At 31.4% G+C, this 23,859-nt stretch overlaps 1 protein-coding gene across 1 annotated transcript in view; it reads right to left on the bottom strand.

The window, feature by feature from the left end:
• Window positions 1-23,859, bottom strand: part of TECRL (trans-2,3-enoyl-CoA reductase like) — a 161,905-nt gene that overhangs the window by 5,498 nt on the left and 132,548 nt on the right. The window contains exons 5-9 of the mRNA XM_004456725.2: window positions 22,104-22,219; window positions 17,317-17,422; window positions 16,022-16,094; window positions 8,745-8,788; window positions 5,681-5,738 (exon numbers count right to left, since the gene is read on the bottom strand). Of these exons, the coding sequence (XP_004456782.1) occupies window positions 5,681-5,738; window positions 8,745-8,788; window positions 16,022-16,094; window positions 17,317-17,422; window positions 22,104-22,219 (397 nt within the window). The remainder of the gene's footprint in view (window positions 1-5,680; window positions 5,739-8,744; window positions 8,789-16,021; window positions 16,095-17,316; window positions 17,423-22,103; window positions 22,220-23,859) is intronic.

Here is a 23,859-nt window from a genome sequence, read left to right as displayed (position 1 = left end):
CCACTGGTAAGCATAGAACAGATAACCACTAGTATAAAGTAGGAGGGCAAGGGTAAAACCTTTTATCAGTGTTGGACTGGTATTTTTATGCTGATAGAAGGGGATGTGTTCCCTGATCCAATATAGAGTGGAATCAGGTGGTTGCTTAAATCAATATTCATGATGAAGATAGCTATAAGCAAAGATTGATATTTGGCATCAAAAGCCAACTGTGAAATCTAGTGATTTCTTTGGCACATCTAGAGGCTCTAATCTCCTGCAAAGAGTAGGAAGAGAAAGCTAAAGATTAGGCCCAGGACTTAATTTAGAGTAGTCAAACTCAAAGGAATGTTCAAATCCCATCTAAAGCAGGTCTTCTAGGCCAAGGTTCTTGTCCACAAAATTTTGGAATTCCCAGATTTTCATGAACTCCCTGTATTTGAAGAAGTGGCTCACCCCACCCTATTAAAGGTAGCATATGCCCTTGCATAGAGACAATGCAGAGGCAATGCAAATCCTTCTAGGATCATCCCCATCTCCTACTCCAGATGCTAAATTGAGAACTAAGAATACATCACAGTATAACTTCCCAGAAGCTCTGCTGGTCATAGTAAGTGGAGAAAGTATCTATACCCCAAAGTGCTAACCAGCATGCTTCTACAAATTACAGGAGAATATACAGCTGATTAGATTCAGTGGTGCTTAATACAAGGGATAAAGAATAAAACTGGATAACAGTTGGTATATATCATTGGAGCACTTTCCTGTGATAATGTATTTAACACCCTGGTAAATTGGTAAAACATACTACTTGCAAGCACTTCAAGTATAAACAAAGCAATGACCTAAAATCAGTAAAGAAATGTCAAATTTATCATGCCCGATGTGGAGAGAAGGTATTAAAAGGATAAAAAAAGAGGGCTAACTGAACATTAGAGAAAGAGGAATATCTCTACATTTCAAGAACCATTAGATATAGATTCTGAATTACCATGATTGTTGAGCATGCAAAGCATTGTCACACCCACAAAATTTGAGTGAAAGCATGCAGTGACCAGGTAATATGTGGAGATCTGGATCAGTCTGGTTCACAGTGGTTACTTGGTCCAAGATGGTCATTTCCCAGTCAATGAATGAATAACTGAAGCATACATTATAGTTTATACAAACTTTTCCCCCTCATTTTGATACCTTGGCCTTTAACTATTGCAATGGGGAAAGCCTTTGAAATTGCACCACACTCCTCCCTATTTAAAAAAAGCAATGCTCCATCCCACTGAAAGATCAGTGCTACAAATGAAACCTAAAGTATGCATAGATCATGTTCTCCAGTATATCAACATTTAATTCACTATTCTAGCCCTTGCAAAAGCAAGGTGTATTTTGGAGGATGACAGTGAATTACAACAAACATTGTCAAGCAATATTCATCACTGTAATAGATTTCCAGATATGGTATATTTGCTAAAGCAAAGCTTTGGGTACTTGGATGTAGAGAATGGGTTGGCAGATATAATTTCCATCTCTATCAAGAAAAAAAAAATGAAGGATTAGAATAATTTCCTTAAAATTGACAAAAGTGCACATAGATATACTGGTCTAGGACTAAATTAATGCTCTTAACCTCAGTCACAAAATATTCCAAAGTAACCTGGACTGGTTATACATCACACTGAGAATCACATTCTTTCACTATATTAGTAACATTATATTATTCAGACTGGATGAGCAAGAAGTAGCTAGCATACAGGAAGCCTTATTAAGACATTTTAGGTCTAGAGAGGGGGAAATGAACAGTATAAAGATTTAGGAGACCACAAACTATAAAATGTTTAGAGGATATATAACCTAGGCCATCTAGGATCACCTCCAAAACAGAAGATATTAATTATATTTTGTACCTCCAACCATTAGGAAGGCAGCAAAATGTCTTGTAGGCCTGTTTCAGTTATGGAGGCAACATATTTCACATAAGGGAAAATTGTTTCAAACGTATTCCAGGTAGCACAAAAACTACAGGATTTCAGTAGGACCCAAACCATAATGTGAGCATGCAGCAGGCCTATGTTGTAGCAAGGGTCTCCTGGCACTTAGGTCTTATATGAAGGTAGATTTTATATATGAAATCTATCAGTGGTTGGAAAAGATGATGTGTGGTGTTTATGACAAGCCCCAATGGGATAATCACAATGCTGAATCCTGGCATTATAGAGTAAAGCCATGTCATTTGTAGTGGATAATTACACACCTTTAGGAAAATAGTCTTAGAATGTTACTAAACCCTGTTAAAGATGAAGAACCTATTCTAGGGACACTAAATGATGATATGGTCTTAATTGTTCATCATGAACCGAGCTATGGTAGACTTACAAGTCATAAAATTGGGTAATCCAGTAATAATCTATTGTAAAATGTAAGCAGTATATTCTGACTTAAACACAAATATGACCAGATGTTACAATCAAACTGCTTTAGCAGGTATCCAGACAATCATGTTGTCTGCTAATGTGCTTTTTTCAAATCACACATATGGCTGCCTTAGGTATCCTTGAATGCCAGCTGATAAAGGAGGAAAATTCCTGAGCTTGGTTCAGGTCTGATACTGCTATGTGTCAGTCTGCCAAAGGTGTGCCGATGCAAGTGCCAGAAATCTGTTGGCTTTTATAAAGGATATTTATGTGGAGTAAAAGCTTGCAGTTACAAGGCCCTAAAGAGGCCAACTCAATGTTACTTTCTCACCAAATTCAGCTGCCACATTTTGAAGCAAAATGAATGCTTATTTCTTCCCTCTAGGCTTCCTTTTTCTCAAGTACCTGCTGGCATAGGGCTTATCTTTCAGAGCTTCCTCTCTCTCCTGGCATAGGGCTTGTTTCTTTCTGGGCTTTCTATATCACTTTCAGCCCTCTTCCCATGGTCAGCTGTAAGTTATCAGGCAATGGAAGAACTTTTATCATTGATGTGGAGGTGGTGGCCTCCAGAAGTTCTGAGGGGAGAAGGAAAAATAGGTGTAATATGGGGACATTTTTGGGATATTGGAATTGTTCTGTGTGATGTTGTAATGATGGATACAGGCCATTGTACATTTTGCCATAACTTACAAAATTGTGTGGGACAGAATGTAAACTATAATGTAAATTATAACCCATGCTTAGTGGCAATGCTTCAATATGTGTTCATCAATTGTAACAAATGTATAAATGTATCACACTAATGAAGGATGTTGTTAATGTGGGAAAGTGTGGGCAGGGGAGGGACTGGGGCATATGGGATTTGCCTATATTTTTTTATATAACATTTATGTAATTTAAAGATTCTTTAAAATAAATGAATAAATAAATAAAAAATAAATTAAAAAAATAAAGAGAACCATGGATCAGAAGCAAAAGAATGTTAGAGAATCAAAAATCAGAATGACTTTTTTGGAAATACTACTCTCGACTCACCCCCTTCTGCAAAATATCCATTATATCTCTTCCAGAAAAACCCACACATGTGAAAAATGAACATTAGTTGATTGACATTCATACAAAAGCTTCTATGTGAATGAACTAGAAAGTGAGTATCTTTTATTTTCTGTGTATAGAAGTAAATCCACCCTACACACAAAACAAAAACAGAAAAATATTAAGAGAACACAAACTCATACATGCACACATATATAACATGTGTATAAACACTTGTTATTCAAAGAACATAGCTATTAAGGAATTACCAAACTTAAAATAGATATGGACAGACAGGATATAACATGATAGTTGATTTAAATCAAGAAAGAAAATCTTAGAAATGTGGAAATATTTTAAATTACCTAAGGGAAGTATGTGCAATAAAATAGAGAATATACGATAGATGAATCAAAATAATAAAAAAATTAAAATAAAAAAGAGAGAAAGTGATAGATATAAAACACAGGACAGAAGATTTAACATGGATAATTGAACCCCACTCTCATCCTGTTTTAAAACTGATTTTAAAACTATATATCAAGGGGAGTGGATGTAGCTCAAGTGGTTGAGCACCTGCTTCCCATGGGTGAGGTCCTGGGTTCAATCCCTGGTACCTCCTAAAACAAAAAACAAAAACCAAAAAGCAAAAATAAACATATAACTGAAGAAAGCTTTCTAAAACTTTGAAGTCACTGAAAGATTATATCATCACTGTAAAAACTTACCAGGTTTATCAACTATAAAACACATCCTTAAAATATTAATAGATTTTAATGATAAAGAAAAAGTCATCTGGGCTTCCAGGCAAAAAGACCAAGTCATTTAACAAAGGAAAGAAAATAAATTTGGCACCTGATTTCTCAAGAGCAATATATAAAGCAAGGTAAGAGTGCATAAATCACTTTTTAAAAAGTGTTTTCTCACATGGACAACTTCAAAATCACTTTATGACTTAAAATTTTCACTTTCAATTGTGAGTCTACCATATTCTAGATAGCAAAGAAGCCTAACCAAAGTTAAATTTCTAGAACATCAGAGTCAAAACTAAACTTTGAGATATTTATAACTTTGGCTATGTTAACAAATTCACAGTATGTTACTGTGCTTTACTACTACATTAAAAAAATATTACACTATCAGGTGTTTTCTTTTTTTTTTTCATTTGAACTTCACATACTTCTAAAGATAGAATTCAGTAGATCTATGAAGTTAGATGAGATAAAATTGTCATCCAATCTCTTAATGAAATGTAACCATTTACTTCAATGTAAATGCAAATAACAAACCACTGAAAAAATTGTATTACCTGTACATTTTTCCACCAAATAAAAGCACAGATATTTTTCATCTCTCATTAGAGTTGTTTTCTACAGTTATATATATAATTTGTGGTGATCAATAGTTAAAAATTTGAGTAATTATCACAGCAGTAAGCATTGTAATTCTATAAATGTATTAATTGTAAATGATATATTTGGCAAAGTGTTTCATATACTTCAACAGCCCGTATGAAATGTTTAAGACCAAATAAATAAGTAGAAACTCTGGGAGATGTTAAAACATAAGAGAGACAAATATGTAACTATGTTTTCAGTTGACTTGATATAAAATTGAAGCCAAAATATTGACCATTACTATTTGACTTTTACAATTAAATGATCCATTTCATAAAATAAACAGTTAGGAATCTTTATAAAAAATTGAATCTTAGTGAGAGGACTGATTTACCGAAAAATCAACTTTAAATATTGTAGACTCTCTAAATGTGTTAAAATATTTTTACCTACCGAATTCAAAGGACTTTCCAGGTAAAGAATGATATCGGGGTCCCATTGAACTTGTCAAAAATTACTTTTATTAGAAAAGAGGTAATCACTTTGAAGCATAGTAGAATTATTTTTCAAATTAGATCAAGATTAGGAGTTAAGCTAAGTAATTTAGACATCCATTAATGGATAATATACTAATTTATTTCTTAATCATCTTTTCATTTTTCACATATTTAGGTGATATTGTTTGAATGTGCGTATGCTTGTGAGTGTACAAGCAATTCATTTTCATTAAACTATTATTAGTGAACAGGATTAATTTCAAATATTTGGAATATTAGAAATAAAAGGGCAAGAATTTGAGCTTAATATCTTAAATATATCCAAGTATTATTTTTCCCTTTTAAAACTGTTTATTTAAAGTTCTCTAGAATAATAACTAATACAATTCACTGTAGAGAAGATAAGTAGAAAAGAGGAATTTACCTGTGTGATTGGGATGAGACAATACTACATTGATGAAATGATTCCCAGCTTCACAAATCTGCAAAACATTTTAAACCTTTTCAGAGTAATATATCTCTTCCTCTTAAAAACAGTATTCTTGAAATCTACATAATTTCAAGGACTCAAGAGATATATTTTTAGTCAAATAGGAGTTATTTATTATAATAATGAAATAAGATTTTTATAAGCCTATATTGAATCAAAATAATGAGTTGCATTGAGTAAGAAATTGTGAAGATTTTCCTTACAGCTTTTGATAAGTAGGATCAAATGGCCTTGTTAGTCAAGTAATGTTGATTATCTGTTTTGCATTGGTGAAAACTGGTCAATTTTCATGGCATTCAGAGATAACTCAGACTGATGAAGACAGATTCAATTAATTAACAAAGTAAAGAAACTTCTAGTTTGAGGTTTGAGTTGTTTCCCACTTGGTTTCAGTTCAGCTTAGAAAATCTTTGTCCCACAAAGTCACTTGCTGCTTCTTTGTCATCTGACCTCATGATCAAGTACACTCCAATAGTTGCCTCTGTTTGTAGGCCAGTATGACCTGCTAAGAATTTCAAGAAATTCTCAAGGGTGTCTTCTGAGGCTACTAATATTCCCAATTATACAGCACATATTTTTTGAAGACAAGTACCTTTCCTTTATCTACCATGATCCCTCATGTGACTTACCACATAGTATGCATCAAACATATAAATACTACATTGTTGTTATAGATAATAGGTCATGTTGCTCAAAGTATTTATTTTTTAGAGTCACTAACATTTCACTATAATATATGTCATAAATTGAGTACCTTCTAAAACTTAATGTCTTTAATACTATTAGTTTCTTAAAATATATATGATTTTAAAACATTTTCAATAATTTTTATATGTGAATCTTCACATATTATATTAGTAAGCACCCTAATTTCTAGGTCATTCTTACACTGAAAAACAGCAAATATTTCACATTTTTAAAATAAATTTTAGGAAATAATTGGATCTGAAGAGAAAATAAAATCCCCTTTCAATTCCTAGAACCAGTATACAAATATATATATGTATATATATGTGTGTATATAAAAATACATACATACATATACACACACACAATTTGGAATCAACTTCAATGATGCTACTCTCCTTGGAGATAACATTATGAAATACACTAAATATGAAAAAAATATTCAAGGAATAATCTTAGAAGATGCTTCTAGTTTCTCAATCCATTAAGAGGGTGATAAAACACAATTTTTTGATAGTAACTTTATAGTGGAAAGTATGTGCATATAAATGTGGCTAAGAATGAGGACTTTTGATTGGAAGGAACTGTGTTCAAATTTCACATCTTTCACTTATTAATTGTGATAGGTCGAGCAAGTAAATTAGATATTCAGAATGTTAGTTTTTCACGTAAATATAAATATTATTTCCTGTTTCATAGGGCTTTTATCAACATTACATGAACTCTTGTATATGACCTACAATAATCGATCAGTAAGACTAATTATTATTCCCTATGCCACTATTTATCAATATTTGTATAATTTGGAAGGGCCTTACAAGAAGCAACTGTAATAAAATTTTATTATTTTCCTAATATCTTCCTATTATTAAGTTGTGTCAGTATTTATAAAATAACATTTATTAATAAAGTTATATGTGAGGAGAAAGCACCAGTGCTTTTTAAGGAGGCAAAGTTTTTTCTAGTCTATGGGAGAAAAACATATTGCAAAGCATTAGAAATTTCCATATTTTTAGTTATGCTTCTATTAACTTTTAAACAAATCACTATAACCTAACTATATGTGATATCACTTTCTAAAATTTTCTTTAATACTAGAACAATGAATTCACAGAACCACATCAAGAACATTTGAAAGAAAAAAAGCTGGTTTGATAATTTCACAGAAAAAAAAAAAGATAGTAAAATTTTTGCAAAAATTAGTGGATGACCAACCAAGGGGACGAAAAGTCAAAGAATCAAAGCTAATGTAAAGACATACTAAAATAGGAATAAAATATGTGAATATTCACTAATTCATTTATCCATTAATTTTATTCACCCATTTGCTCAAATTTACTGAGGAGTTAATATTGAAAGAACATTAAAGTTGATACAATGTGCATTTGGAATAAAATAATCACAACATGAGCAGCAATTGTATTCTGCTTAAACAATATATACATGGAAAATTCTAAGTACAGTGATTTGTTTTATCCAGATTCATTAATGTATTCAAGCAATTAGTGAACTCCTATTAAGTGCAAAGCTAGGTACTGAAAAATGACAGCAATTCACAGCCAACACTGGAGAGGGGGATATGAAAATGGTTAACTAAAAAATGTGTACAAAGAGGATCATGAAAATTTCTACAAAGTAGAAGAGATGACGCATGCCTTACATGAAGTCCTGGTCTGTAAGTGGTTCAGTAAACATGTCACAAGGGAGATGGACTTGTACATGAATCATGGGTATTATCAATGAGGGAAGAAGATGAACAAAGGATAAAAGCATGTAAATATATAGTATATGAGAACCATATGAACATATGTTTAATAAAATAATGTCTGAGAAAAAACACATTATGCAAATTGATATATTTGCTTATTTAAATGAAACTGGCTGAAAAACTGGACAGAGAATAATTTGAAAAGAAACTTGTTTCATTCAGAAAACCAGACTTTGTATTCATCTGGGTTAAATTATCTAACAATTATTTCAGTGCTTATTGGATGTTCATCTGTTAGACTTGAATAAATTTTGTTCTTAGAGTATTGTAAATTGGTAAAGGTGCACATAATAGGAAGAATTAGTATATTTTTCCAAGTGTTTACTATATTCCAAATAATTATAATGGTATTTTATAGATACCCAGAACTTCTTGATGAAAAGATTTGAGTTATAACTTAATTTTTGGAAGACACTTTATTTATTGATCTTATGCCATAAAATAGATCATATTTTCTGCTTGCAAATTCTCAAATACAATGTTTTGTATGCTTAATATTATCAAAATTTAAGTATGAAGAGTAAAAATTTATGTGATACATACCAGAAAATTGATTGCAGAAACTATGACTTGTCTATTTCCAAATGCTAGAAAGTAGGAAAACAATACGTTATGCAAACATCTTATTTTGGATTGCCATATTTACATCCTGTTCAGAAAATGTTTATTGGATGTTACTATGCTCTGGTCAAAGATACAATTAGGTATATAATTGACATTTTTCAAGACATTATTGCTGCAATATAAAGAAATAAAAATATATTTGCCTTCCACAGGTAGTTTTCTTCAAGTAACATGATATTTAGAATAAAACAGAAAATATTATTAATTTGTATTATAATTTAAAAACAGCTCAGTATATCTTGTTTGTCATTTGAAAAAGCACACTTCCCATAACCATATAATAGACAGCTTATAAATATATCTTATTTTATGTTTCACAATAAAAAGAAAAATGCTAATGATATTTTGTATTTCTGCACCAATGTTATGTAACAAACACTATTTAAGTGTTTACATTTTTATCATAATAATAAACATATGAGACAAATATTAATTTTTCTCTTATATTGTTATTTAAAATAAATATATGCATATATATACAGGTTGCATAACGTCACGATTACATAAAGTGAAATGGACAAAGCAGGATGTTAAACCATGTCTTAAAGTCTCTTTGTTCATAGTGGAGAATACTGAACATGTAAAAATAAAAAATTTATAATTATCTGATAATCTCATCATATCTGTTGACAGTTGCATTTTCCTGTAGTTTTGCTAACTTTGTATTTGTACATAATTGTATTAATTTATATAAACATATCTACAAATAAAATTAATATCAAGGCTCATTTTTAATCTAGTGTTTTTCATCAAAAAATATATATACTTTCCAAATATTATATATTCATTGAAAAAGCGATGATAGCATATGCACTATAATGCTTATGTAGTTAACCCATAAAATACTAACCAATTGCTATACAATTAGAACCATCTTCATTCACTTTATGATATATGAGGTTGCAATGAATATTTTTCTGCATATCTTTTACTAAATTTCTACTTCCTTTGACTAGAAAGTTAAAAGAAGTACAATTTAGTTAAATAACATATGTGTCAAATTATACATGTATGTATGCATAAAAGACATAAAAATGTATATATGTGGGCAGTTTTTAAAATAAAGTACACATTCTGACCAAAGAAATATAATATATTAATGACGAAAATTTAGAAGGTAGAGGAGTTTAAAGGAAAAATAAAATTCATTCAAAATTCCATCATACAGGAAAAACAAGTTAAATATCTTATTTTTCTCTTTGCATATACAAATAAATATATTTATTATATGTTTTTATCATAGGTATAACCCCTTTTCCTTTAGAATATTATAACACACATTTTTCCATAATGGAGAAGAACAATGAATTATATGGAAAAATTATGGCTCCACCATAATACTTTTATTTGTACCTATCTACCCTGTCTGCTATTTCAGGCACTCAGCAGAATATATTAGAAATTTAAATGACAGTACATTGTGTGCTTTTGATAAAGTAGGAACAAACCTTACAATAATATAATTTACATTATAACAAGGAAAAAAATTTCTCATAATAGTAGTAAAGGTGACATTGGTATGTGCTAATAAGAAGGAGTCATACAGTAATTATAAGAGCTTAAAAGTAGAATTTGGTGGAATGAGGGAGATCATGGAGGACACATCTGAGTGTAAGATTGTGCTTTGATCTGAACAATGAGCAGGTACTAATGCAGGGAAAAGAGGAGTTCAGAGCATTTTAGCCAACATTACAGTGATGATATACCTTGTTTTAATTTTTTTTAGTAAGAATAAACAGTGTGATGAAAATAGGAACCTTGTGAGTGCATGTAATTTTTAAATATTTTTAATATTTATTTCCAAAAAATAAGTTACATGTAGTATAAGTTGAAATTTTTTTTCTGGGAAAAAAATTTTAGCCATTATTATATTTTTCTATTTTTGAAAATATTTTAAAATTTTTATTTTTTCACTTTTTTTTGACAATTAGGCAAAAAAGTAGGCACCTTTTCTTTGATTAATGTTTTGTTTTTGTTTTTGTTTTTGTTTTTGTTTTTGATTTTGAGAAGGAAAAATGGTTTATTGGCAGCCAGCCGGACTCGGGAGCTTTCTCTTTGAATCCCGAGCCTCTCTGATTAATGTTGATGCTTACTACTTACGTATTAATGTTTTGAACTTATGCAACTCATTTTGAGTTAATGAAATATTCCTGATATTTGGTAGTTCTCAATTATTGAAATATATTTATTTATGTTAAAATATCATTTCAACAAGTGTGGAAACATTGTTTCTTTAATGGCATATAAATTGGAAATATATGTCTAGTATATGTGTTAATGTAGAGATAGGATTAATTTTATGTGACAGATTTTTTAGAACAAGTTGTGATGAGGACTATGAAAAAAAGGTTGACACAGTATTATAGCAGAGACTATAGAAGGAGGTTAAAAAAATAAAACAGGCAAGGAACAGAAAAGTAGACTATGACAACAGAGAAAGCAGAAAAATAATAACTGTAGATAAAATGAAAAAAAAGAATCGAAGACTTCAATACATAAGTCAAAAGAACATAAATAAAGTGAAAGTACAGAAAAGAAGATGAAAAAATTCAATACATAAAGTCAAACAATTTTTTGGTTTTTGCTAATTTGGGGCATCAAAATGAAGGAAAACTATGTTAGCATGCAGGTTTTATAGAAAATTTTGATGAGTAGCAATGAAAAAGCCAGTGTGGCAATTTGAGAGTATTTTTTACCAAAAGGAGTAAGTTTATATGTTTTTAAACTTCTCTATTCCTGTGTGTGTGATACCCTTTGGTTGTATTAAATCCAGTTAAGGGTCCTTTGGTTAGATTACATGATAATCAAAGATCTCTTTAGAGATTTTGATTGAACTATCTCATTAGGGTGTGTCTCTGCCCCCTTGCTGGGTTTGGTATAAACCCAGAGACAAAAAGAGAGACAAATAGACACAAGGAAAGGAAGCCACCGTTATGGATTCTGTCTTGAAAGAGGATTGCATAAGCCCGGCGAGGCTGGGCCCGTGGAGCAGCTGAAGAGGAGAAAGTGAGCCCAGATGGCAGTGCTCAGACCTCAGCAGAGATGGGTGACCTTCTTGCTTTGCCACATGTCCAGACAATAGAAACAACAGTAGCTGACTGTGATAAGAAAGCACCTCCTATGGTGTCTCATTTTGGAATTTTCATGGTCTTGTAACTGTAAGCTTTTATCCCAAATAAATCCCCTTTATAAAAGTCAACCTATTTCTGGTAACTTGCAGCCCTTTGGTAAAATGCCTGGTCTTGATGTTATTTTTTTTCTTTCTGCCATTGTAAGCACTTACTTTTAACGCAGATTATAATTGGAATAAAATATTTTAAAACAAAGAATTTCTGATTTGTTCAGTTACTATGTTTTGTTTCATTTTCCTTAGAGAGTTTGTGTGAAAACAACTTTAATATGTGCTGTTTGCTCTTATCTTACTTTGCAATAGTCTTACGTAATTATGTAAGGTTTTTGTTTTGTTTTTATTTCAGACTCAATCCTTAGTTTAGAAATGTGTTTTAAGTGTCTAGTCATAAAAGAATTTTTAAATTTATTTTTTAAACTATGCTTTTAAGATTTATTTATTCTCACTTAAAGGGAATGTAGTTTGCACTATTTTTGCTTTTGGCTCAGCATTGAAATTTTACGATCCATTTTTAAATTAACATATTAATCTATGCACTAATAAAAGAATTATAAAAGGGGCAATCTCTAAAAATCTTAAGAAGAAATAATAAATGCAAGGGAAGATATTTTGCAGCATAGCTACAAAGTAAGAATTTTCAGGAAAAAATAAAACCTTAGAAAATGCATAAATGTTTGAGAAAATTAAAAGAGATATATGGGATCCTGTTACTTGCCAGCAGGGTGTAATAACTATTCTAGGCCACATCACTATCGAATTTAGAAATGGAAGCCTCTCCTACTTAGAACACAAGTAAAGATAAGTTGATATGCTCATTTTTTGGGGCTTCATTCTACCAGTCTGTCCAACCCTCTGTTGTCTAGCCTCTTGCTCAGATTATTGCTTTCTGCATCTAAACCGAACAATCAGTTCCAGTTTTGTTTTATTTTGTTTTGTTTTTTTTTTTTGATGGATGCATTTGGACAAGTCACCTACATTTTCTAATATTTAACTTTCTCATCTCTAAAATGGGAACGCTAGCACTGCAAATTTCATAAGTATTAATGAAATTGAATATGTAAGTTGCTTAGTACATTGAGTGAAAACATAGTCGGCCCTAATAAAAATTAGCTGGTACCTACTCTATTAAACTCATGAAAGGGAAGAGAGCCTTCTCCTACCATGTATAGTTTTAGCTGTCATATTGTCCCTGGTTCTATTTGCAGTTCTTCCCTTATTTGACACGTATTTGAAGAGTATTTGCAGTTGTCCCATCCATGCCATATTTTGAACTGAAAGTTTTGTTCCTTTTGACTCTGGAAAGAAAAATGCCAATGACATGCATATTGGTGGAACGAGGATAACATACTAAATAATATGAAATAGTAGTTTTTATTCTGAGTATTTTTATTAGTAACTAAATTTAGAGGTCTGAATTTATGGTTTGTATGTCTTTTCCACTAAAATGCCCAGCATTATCCTGGAATTTAATAGATGTATATGGAATCTTGTTGAATAAATATAGGAAAGAATGACAGCTGAATTCATAGTATATTTCATTTTAATCACTGATCTCTGAGAAAATGAAATGCTTTTATTAATGAGATTTTATTCTGAAAAATGTTATCCACCACAATGCATATATAATGGAATTCTTTCATTGCTTTCTATGTAATACCTTGCATTATATCGATGATAGAAAATATATGACACACTCCCAATAAAATATCTCATTGTAGGCTAACTGAAATAATATTATTTTTTGTAATGGCATAATAGTTACCCTTTCAACTGAAGAAAATATTCCATATTTCCTTTGAAAAAAAAATTTTAAAAAGGACAATTTTAGAAAGACCAGTGATCCTTGATTTGCACAGTAGTGTGAGACTGTAAAATGAGTGTGCACACTGAAACTATACAGAGAGCTTAATAATCAAAGGGGTGAATTATAATTATTCCATGACCTTTATAAATTTTTTGTGATAATATTAAAAACTCTCTTACTGTTTGATAAAAATCTATAAAGAAATGGAAAACTAGTAATACTCATATTTATTTATATACTATTATTTTAATATTAACTTTATTAAGAAGTATTTTATTTCTCTTTAATAAACTGATCAGTAGTAGTTCACACAGTGTCTGCCTTCTGTTTGTTATCAAAAAATTTATGGTTCAGGCTGAAAATCTTTCCTATGACTTGGTAAAAATGTCATACTCCTTTCTAAGTTTAGATCAGCTTCCAACATTTTTGATTTGCACTTTCAATGTCACAAGGTATTTCTGAAAGTAACTTTAATGTAAAGATTTTGCCATCATCACTTCCTCTGGGATATCCTTTTATTTTCAGCACAATCACTTTCCAATTTTACTTCCAGTATTATAACTTTTTGTTACATGGCTGCACTTTTCATTTTGCTGGCCCATTCCCTCTTTTGATTGTTTGTTTTTAAATGTCATGTGGATTATCCCTGGAGACAGGAAGGTAACAAAACTAGATGCTTTACTGGCTGTGTGTGAACTGAGTAATGGCTATGCAGTGACCCATCACCAACAGTTAGGATTGGTCACTGATCATGGTTTGCACCTATTATTCACATGGTGCTGTGTGGACTGAAGCATTAGCAGCAAACTTACCACTTTATACAATCACTCACAGGTTACATAATTTAGTAATTGAATTTACTCCACGTTTTGAGGGCACTAGTATTACTTAACTAAACCAGGATAATTAAAATCCATGCATGGCAAGAAACACACACAGCAAGGACTGGCTATACAAAGTTTTCACTTTAAGCCTGAAATCATTATCGTAATGCTTTCAGGGTCTCCTTTTCCCTTTCTATAAAGGGGAATATTGACACCTGCATGATAAGGTGCTTCTAATTGTAAAAGAAATAGCAATTTTACAGTTCTTGACAAATAGTATCTTTTCAATAAATGATTCACATATATCCCACAAAATGAAACTCTATCATTATTTTGTACCACAAATGTGAATGTAGCATATTTCAGAAGCTCCTCAAATTAAGGAGCGAAAATATCTATTCATCTCTTAATCTTCTGAAATTCTTAAGTGCATATTCTGATAAAATAAAAATATCAGAGTTATATTAATTCAAAAAAGTTCTTCTACAACATTCATAATAAATATTTCACTAATATTTAAGAGTTAAAGTTTTTTAACATTGCAATCAATTACTCTTCACTTAGCATACTGAACTAGAATTGTTGATCTTATCAAATAACCTGAATAGTATAAATCTCTATATCAATACTTTTATCAAAGAAATTAAGCAACTGAAAATTAAGATTTAAATAAAGCACAAAAAGCTAAAATATACCATTCACTTTCATTTATCTTATATTTTATAAGCACCAGGGTAGACCACCAAAACTATCATCAAAAAAATTTGAAACTTCAAACCTGTAGCACTAGGGCTCTGCTGTGGATGCCTAAGGGGCTGCCATAAAATCAGAGGAGAGAGAAATCCAAAGTGAATTAAAGAAGTGCAATTCACGGATGAAGAGTGTTCTCCCTTCCCAACCCCAGAGATCACAGAGAAGTAATTTGAGCTTATTAAGGGTTTGATTTGGTTCACTATTCTGTTCACCAAATTTCATCACCTGTGAGTCAAGGTCCACTATAGTTACTAAATTAAATTAAAACAAGAAAACATCCTATTGCAGAAAAATGTCACCTCTGTTTTCTCCTTTTAATCATACTTAAAAGAATAACAAAATATTTATTACTTTCAGAAATCAGATAGCTGATTAATATGCTATTATACAGGGTTTTTATTTCCATCTCCATTTTGCTATCTATTTTGTGGAGGGTTAATACCAACTCTATTTTTACTAGAGTTTCTATGGGAGAAAATAAATTGATGTGAGCCTAGTTGCTCTATTTTGGGCTACGTAAAAATTTAATAGAGTTATGATACGGAAACAAGTTAAATTGATATTATTGCATTTTTTCATTATCCCTTTGAGTATGCCATGTTTTTCATCATTTTTATGTAGTGTAAAACACTCTTTTCATATTGATAATTTCATATGGAATTAGTTAAGAAGAAATTCTACATACATGGTGGTGTATACCATGGGTGATTAATGTAGTAGGCAATCCAAGAAGTGAATCCCCAATAAAAGGCACAACCCTACAATTAAAAGAAAAGTTTGAGAAAATAAATAATATATATATATGACATCATTTGGAGCCACCACATACATCTATACAACTGCAGCATTTATGTACAAAATGATATAAATTTTCTGAGCTGGATAAATATACTATTTTCTCTTCACTCAGTAAAGTCTCATTTTAAAAATAAAGTTTGATTTCACTAAGGAAAAACATTACTTTGCTTCATTCTTATTACTATAAATGTGTACTTGGGAAATCAGGCAAATTTACATGGATTTTTCAAGAATTATTATTGTCTCTCAACTAAAAGGTATGAAAGAAGTAATAAAACACATCAGTAAAAGAATAAAAGACTAAAAGATAATAGTGACTTAATCATTACTTGTAACATATCTTGTATGATCAGAATGAGAAATGACCGGATTAAGCAGGCATAGGCTATAATACTGATATTTCAAATCTGATAATTTTGTATCTTCAGTCAAAAAGAAGCTGGTCTAAATGATTCCTGAGGTCCCTTTGAGTTCTAGAGTTTACCTTGTTATTTCCATGCCAATATGAGATTGGCTGTCATGTTGAAATTTTTACAAAACAGATATTTGAAAACAAACAAGCAAACAGGAAAATATTGGTAAGGACATAAACCCATTTGAAAATAAATCTTAATTTGGAATTGAAAAATTACAGTGCAATATGTCTAATGTACATTTCCACTTCATCATTTCAAAAATGTCCATTTGCTTTATGGTAATTGATGGTTGATACCTTCACATACTTGGCCTTCACCATATCTTGGAAGAGCAAAGACACTTTCACATTGTCAACTGTGATAAATATGGAATACAGTGTCATCATTTTAATCACACATGGATTTATATTTACAGTGTCCCTTATTTGAGATTCCTCCTAATCCTTTTATTCAAGTGGAACTTAAAGAATCTGAACTTCCTGCTATATAAACATATAACATACTTCAAATGGAGTCTCTTTTTGTCTCTTTTAAATTAATGTCATGGCAAATCTTTCTTCATAGGATTCTTGTTAAAGGGCAACTCCAATGAAATTGCTCACCCAGTAATTGGAATATCAGGAACAAAATGTTTAACATATGCTGACATGGTTTAAAAGTGAAATCTAGGCTTGTGGGCAAAAACCACGTGTACATATTTTTCAGATCCTCTAATATACAAAAATTATCAGTGATCAATTAAATATAAAACACAATATATACCTACCACTATCAAATTTTTCAAAGGGGTATGTCCTCCAGACACTTTGTGAACAAGTAAGGTTTCCAAAAGATATCGAATATAGTGTATGCAATGGCAGAAGCAGGCCAAGCTGAAAAAAAAAAAAGAGATATAAATATATGAAATTCCCTCCCAAAATTTTGGCTTCCCTTTAGAATAAGACTTTTTCACTTCTTTTAGCTCACTTAAAATTTATCTTTATTAGGAAATGATTGCTTTCAATAACCAAACACAGGAGTCTAGTTACATAAAATTTTTCAGTATTTTTATTTTAGAAACATTCAAATTTTATTTAATAATAAAATAACGTTTAAAACAGTCTCTGCAAATTTACTTGTGATGACATTGTAAGTATTTTATAATACCAGTCATAAAAAATTGGTATGCTCACATCTGCCCTAGGAATAGATTTAAATATAATAATTGCAAATGTGTGCATATCAAAAGGTCTAAAAATGGAGAAGACAATTTATATGTCAGAAAAATATCCAAAGACTACCTCAAATTCATTTGACATTTTATAATATTCAGAAAAACTTTTGAATTGTCTCATTGTCCTTTAGCATATACCATATATTGAGAGATTCTGAATTTCATTTTGTATTGAGTCAAAATGCAACTTTTTGTTTTGCTTCGTTTTTTGACTACCTAACATACTGCAATAATTTGTCTCTGTGTGTGTTTTAGTTTATTAGAGAAGTTGTGGGTTTACAGAAAATTATGCAGAAAATAGAAAGTTCCCAAATATCCCTTATACACAGTTTCCCTATTATTAACATTTTGCGTTAAGATGGTACATTTGTTATAATTCATGAAAGAATATCATTATAATTATACTATTAATTATAGTCCATAATTTACCTTAGGGTTCCTTGTGCTATATAGTCCTATGGTTTTTTAAAACTTTTATTCTAATCACATATATATAACCTGAAATTATGTCCTTTTAACTGCATTCAACTATATATTTCAATGGTGTTACATTTCCTATGTTGTGCTACCATCATCATCATTTGTTGTCAAAATTTTCCTGCACCTGGAACATTAACTCTCAATTCCCTAACCCCTCTGGTCCCCTGATAACTGGTATTCTGGTTTCTGACTCTGAATTTCCTTATTCTAAACTATTTCATATCAGTGATTTTGTACAATATTTGTCCTTTTATATCTGGCTTATTTCATTCAATATGATGTCATCCATTTTGTAGCTGTAAATATTCTTGGATCCATTTCTTTTTTAGGATCATAATATTTGAATACATCTACCCTTTTTAAAGTAAGAGGCAAGAGATAAGTGCTGAAAGAAAAGGGTCAAGATAAAGGTGTGGGGAAAAAACAGGCTTAACCTCACAGAGCCACAAGAAAGCAATGTGCAGAGGAGAGTGCCTGGGTTCTGTTGAAGAAGATGAATGAAATGTTCAGATAACAGGATGAAAATATAAGAGATTTTGCCAGTAATGGACTTTGAATTGCGTAGGACATGGCAGAAGGATTCCAGGAGTTGCAGACAGCTCCAGGGAGGCAACAAATAGGAGATTATAGAGTGAAGGGACATAGAACATCAGATAAAAGGATTGACTTGAAAGCACGAGCTAAAGTGGTGCATGCCACAAACAGAGATAGCATGTCCAGAAAAGAGCCCTGTTGCATTCAACAGAGATAGGCAAACAATGTTGAGTATAGGAAAGGTTTCTGGGGCTCCAATCTCTGATGAGGACGTTAGAAGGTAAAGGAGGTGAGATCTTAGTTGCAGTGTACTCAAACACTTCTTGTTTTTAAAGATTTATTTTATTTATTCCTGCACCCCTCCCCCTGCCCTGCCCTTGCCACCTGTCTGCTCTCTGTGTCCTTACACCACGTGCTCTTCTGTGTCTGCTTGTCTTCTTTTCTTCTCTTCTATCTAAGAGGCACTGGGAACTGATCTGGGACCTCCAAAGTGGGAAAGAAGCATTCAATCACTTGAGCTACCTCAGCTCCCTGGTTTGTTGTTTCTCTTATTGTCTTTCCTCTAGTCTCTTTTTTGTTGCATCATCTTGTGTGAGCTCACAGTCCAGGCCAGCTCTCCACTGGCACTGAACCCCATGAGCCCCATGTGGTAGGAGCCCAATTGCTTGAGCCAAATCCACTTCCCCTTGTTCACTCTTGATCCCTCTTCTTAGCTCCTATTTATTGAACAAAGAACTTCTGGGTTACACCTAATTTTGACTATCTTTTCATTACTGATGATTGGATAGAAGTCCTGCAGATGTCTTGCTCCCAGTATGCAGAGATATCTAAATAATGTTGTGGTGTGTCAGTCACATAGAATTCTGCCTTCTATCTGAATTTAGCAAAAAAATTTCAACTATGTAATATGATTAAAAGCAATCTTGTAATTTAAACTTTCAGTACATGGCAATTGGATATGGCATTTTAAATTTGAGCTTTTTAACTATGAGAAACCACAGCAGTCTAAAATTGGTTGCCTTAGAAGACTTGTGCTTATCTTATAAATACTGGCTAGCTCTCTATATTTCAAAAGTAATTTGTGTGTATCAGTGCTGGAATGATTTCACATAAATGTAACATATTTGCTATGTTGTAACATTGTGACTGATATTTATCACTGAAATATTACAAAACATATATTGTGTTTAAGAATAGTAGCAAACTCCCAGTCAATTCCTTTGAGAATGCCACTGAAATAATTGGTGTTTTTTCATGGTGTGTTATGTATGTTACATGCTATGTGTATGGTCAAAAGAAATTAGTGCCTTTTTTTTTTTAAGGAGGTCCTGAGGATTGAACCCAGGACCCTGAAGTATGAAGCATGCATTTAACCACTGAGATATACTCATTTCATGACATGAGAGCTATTTACATTCTCCTTCCAAACTCTCATCTCAGACTTTTTCCAAGATGGATGGGGTATTCCTTTCACTTAAGAAAGCCAATGAGTGTATAGTTTGTATGGACTGTACAAGTCAGGGGATTGTATAACACACTGAACTCTGTAGTGAATGATGGACAATGGTTAGAAATATAAATATGTCATGAACTATAACAAATATACAATACTAATACATGATGTTACTAATAAGATGGTTTCTGGGAAAAATACACCAAATATAAACTATGGTCTATATAATACTGTGATGAGATTCTTTCATCATTTGTTACAAATGTTACATAACAATGTAAGGTTTTGGTGGTGGGGTGATGTATAGGAATCCTGTATGGTATGTATGATTATTCTTTAAAGATTTGAAATAAAAAAATTAAAAATGAAAAAAACAATAATGAAAGCTAACATTCTAAAAGAACCTAGGAAACCTGATCTCTACTGCCTAAACATTGTCACTGAGAGTCAGTCTCTCCTTCCTTCTCTGAGACTCTGCTACATTGTCTGTCTTTCTGCTCTTACTATGCCCCAAACTGTTTTCTAAATAGATAATTTCCATATGAAGTTTCCTCAATTTAACTAGTTAAAATCTGAATGTTCAAAAATGTTCAAAAATCACTTTCTCAAAAAAGCCAATTCAGAACTCCCAAATCAGGTCAGGGTCTCCTCTTTAATACTCTCATTGCACCCAATGTAATTAAATATTTGTGTATTCAGTTCATATACTTATTCATTGAATAAATTTTATTGATTATCTCCTGTAAATTTGCTAATTTGTTAAGCAGAGGAGATAGACAGCAGATCAAAGCACATCTACTATGTAACAATTTCATTGAAGGAAATAGACAACTAAATTATTATGGTAGCATATAATTATAAAATAATAAATTGTATAAAGGAAAATATTTTAACAGGATCTTAGTGAAGGATGAAGTAGGAAAGGCTACCGTGAGTGAGAAACATTTGAGCCTATATTAGAAGTTTGAATAGGAGATAAAGAAGATGTTATTTTAAAAAATGATAGTAGAAGGGAAGACATTTGTAAAGTTTTTGTGTGAGAGAGAACATGATAGAACATGATAGTTTTGAGTATAAGAGAGAAAGCCAGTGTAGCTGGAGTACAGGTATTGAGGGAAAGAGACATTTTGGCTTGAGGCAAGGAATGCCAAATTTGTTTTCTCTCTTCTATTATCACTATGACCAAAACAATTATATGCTGCTTTTTAATGCACTTGGAGATTCTTCAATGCACAAAATTAAGTCGGGATCATTCACATACTAATTGCTGAGCCTACATTCCAATAACACCTCTTGAGTAATTCTTTTCTTTTAATTTGATAAGCTTTCCTTATCTTTGGGGAGGAGGGATGGAATCATTTCCACAATAGGCTAATCATTATAATTGTGTATTCTGGTTTTTTATCTGCCCCAGTGTCCTTGTTCTTATTTTACTTAGAGTGCTACTTAAAGTTTGAATTTTGACTTAGAAAAGGTAAAAGATTTTATTTCTAGTGTTTATAATTCAGATCATAATTTCTCACCTAGGTAAGGATGCCAAGATTTCTTTAGAGAATTATTTATGTTTTAAGCCCTATACATTGTCTTTATTTTATATGTCTAAGTTACTTGGATGGTATTTCTGAATTTCCAGATTTCTTTTACTATTTACATGTTATAAATAAAATTGCAATCATTATTGATTTAATCATCTCTAAGGTATACTTATTAGCTTGATGTTTATAAAATTGTGAGCTGTTATGTATACACTATTTAGGGTTAACTAAAAGATATTTTCGTTGATTGAATCCATTTTAGTGGAGTTTAAAACAAGCCTTATTTACATAATGCCTGGTTTCTAGTTCTCTTTCTATTAACAATGATTTTCTCTTACTGTACTACTGGGTGTCGTAATCTTCTAGAACTCTCTTGTGCATCATATATATATGGAATCCTCAAATAAAAAAGGAGGTATATTATCAGAGGTCCTATGTATTCAGCCAAAAACACCTGAAAATAAAAAATATATATATTAAACAATATATTTTGTTTCATAGGTATTATTAAGTTTAATGAAGTGTGGTTTATTTATATAAGCATAATATGCCCAGAGATTAGTACACTACATGAAAGGGTAGGGTGAACAGATGACCCCCACAAACCTGCATCAGACCTGGAAAAGTAATTTATTCATTCATTCAACAAATAGACAAATATCTGAGAATAAAATTATGAACAAAATAGATGAGATTCTTGCCTCAGTCTGTTAATGAAGTATTTATGAAATTATTTCCAAAAACTTTTCTCTGAACACAACTTGTTGAAATAGAGTTAGCAGATATTACCTCAAACACAAACTTTGTACCAATTCAACGTTAACTCCCAAATCCCTAACAACACCCTAAACCCTGATAATTCTCTACAAATTTGCTTATGCTAATTTCTTCATATTGGGAATATAGCACAGTATTTGTCCTTCTGTGTCAAGCTTATTTCATTCAACACGATGTCTTCATCGTTCACCCATGTTGTCATGTGTATCAGAGCTTCATTCTTTTTTATGGCTGACTAACATTCCATTGTGTGCATATAAAACATTTGTTTATTCATTCATCTGTAGCATGGACACTTGAGCTGCTTCCATCTTTCAGGATATGAGAATAATGCCTCGATGAACTTCTTTGTGAAGATATCTGTTAATATCTCTGCTTTCAATTCTTTTGGGTGTAATCTACATTGGGATTGCTGGGTTAAAGGGTATGTATATGCTTACCTTTCATAGGAACTGCCAAAGTGTTTTCAACAGTGGATGTACCATTTTACATTTTTAGCAACAATGAATGAGAATTCCTACTTTTCCCCAACTTCTTCAACAATCTTTTCTTGTTTTTTTAAAATATATTTTTAAATAATAATAGCCATTCTCATGAGTCTAAAATGATATTTTGTAGATTTGATATGCATTTCTCTGATGGCTAAAGATGTTAAGCATCTTTTCATTGGCCATTTGTATATTATCTTTGAAGTTATGTCTATTCAAGTCTTTTGCCCATTTTTCAATTGGGTTGTCTTTTTTTTTGGGGGGGTTGTCTTTTTGTTGTTGTTGAATTTTAGGATTTCCATATATTCTGTATATTAATCCCTTATTGGATATGTGTTTTCAGAATATTTTCTCTCAGCCTGATTGTACTTTTACTTACATGATGAATTCCTTTAGTGCACATCTTTTAAAAATTTTGATGAAATCTCATTATTCTATTTTTTTCTTTGTTACTTCTGCAAACTTGTGTGCCTAACACAAGTTCCCAAAGATGCTTCTTTATGTTTTCTTCTTGGAGTGGTATAGTTTTGGCTCTTATAATTAGGTCTTTCATTCAATTGAGTTAAATTTTGCATATAGAGTGAAGTAAGGGTCCAAATTTCATTCTTTTCTATGTGAATATCAAGTTTTTCCTGCACCATTTGTTCTCAATATTATAAAAAATCAATTGGCCTTTGATTTGAGGGTTTATAACTGAACCCTCAATTTGATTCCATTGGTCCATATGACTTTCCTTGTGTCTGTGCCATTTTGTTTTGATTACTGTAGCTTTTTGCTAAATTATAATTAGGAAGTGTGAGTCCTTCAACTATTTTCTTCTTTTTCCAAA

The sequence above is a fragment of the Dasypus novemcinctus genome, chromosome 1 (genome assembly GCF_030445035.2).
Source record: "Dasypus novemcinctus isolate mDasNov1 chromosome 1, mDasNov1.1.hap2, whole genome shotgun sequence".
NCBI classification, from domain to species: Eukaryota; Metazoa; Chordata; class Mammalia; order Cingulata; family Dasypodidae; genus Dasypus; species Dasypus novemcinctus.
This window is presented reverse-complemented; position numbering and strand designations above follow the sequence as displayed.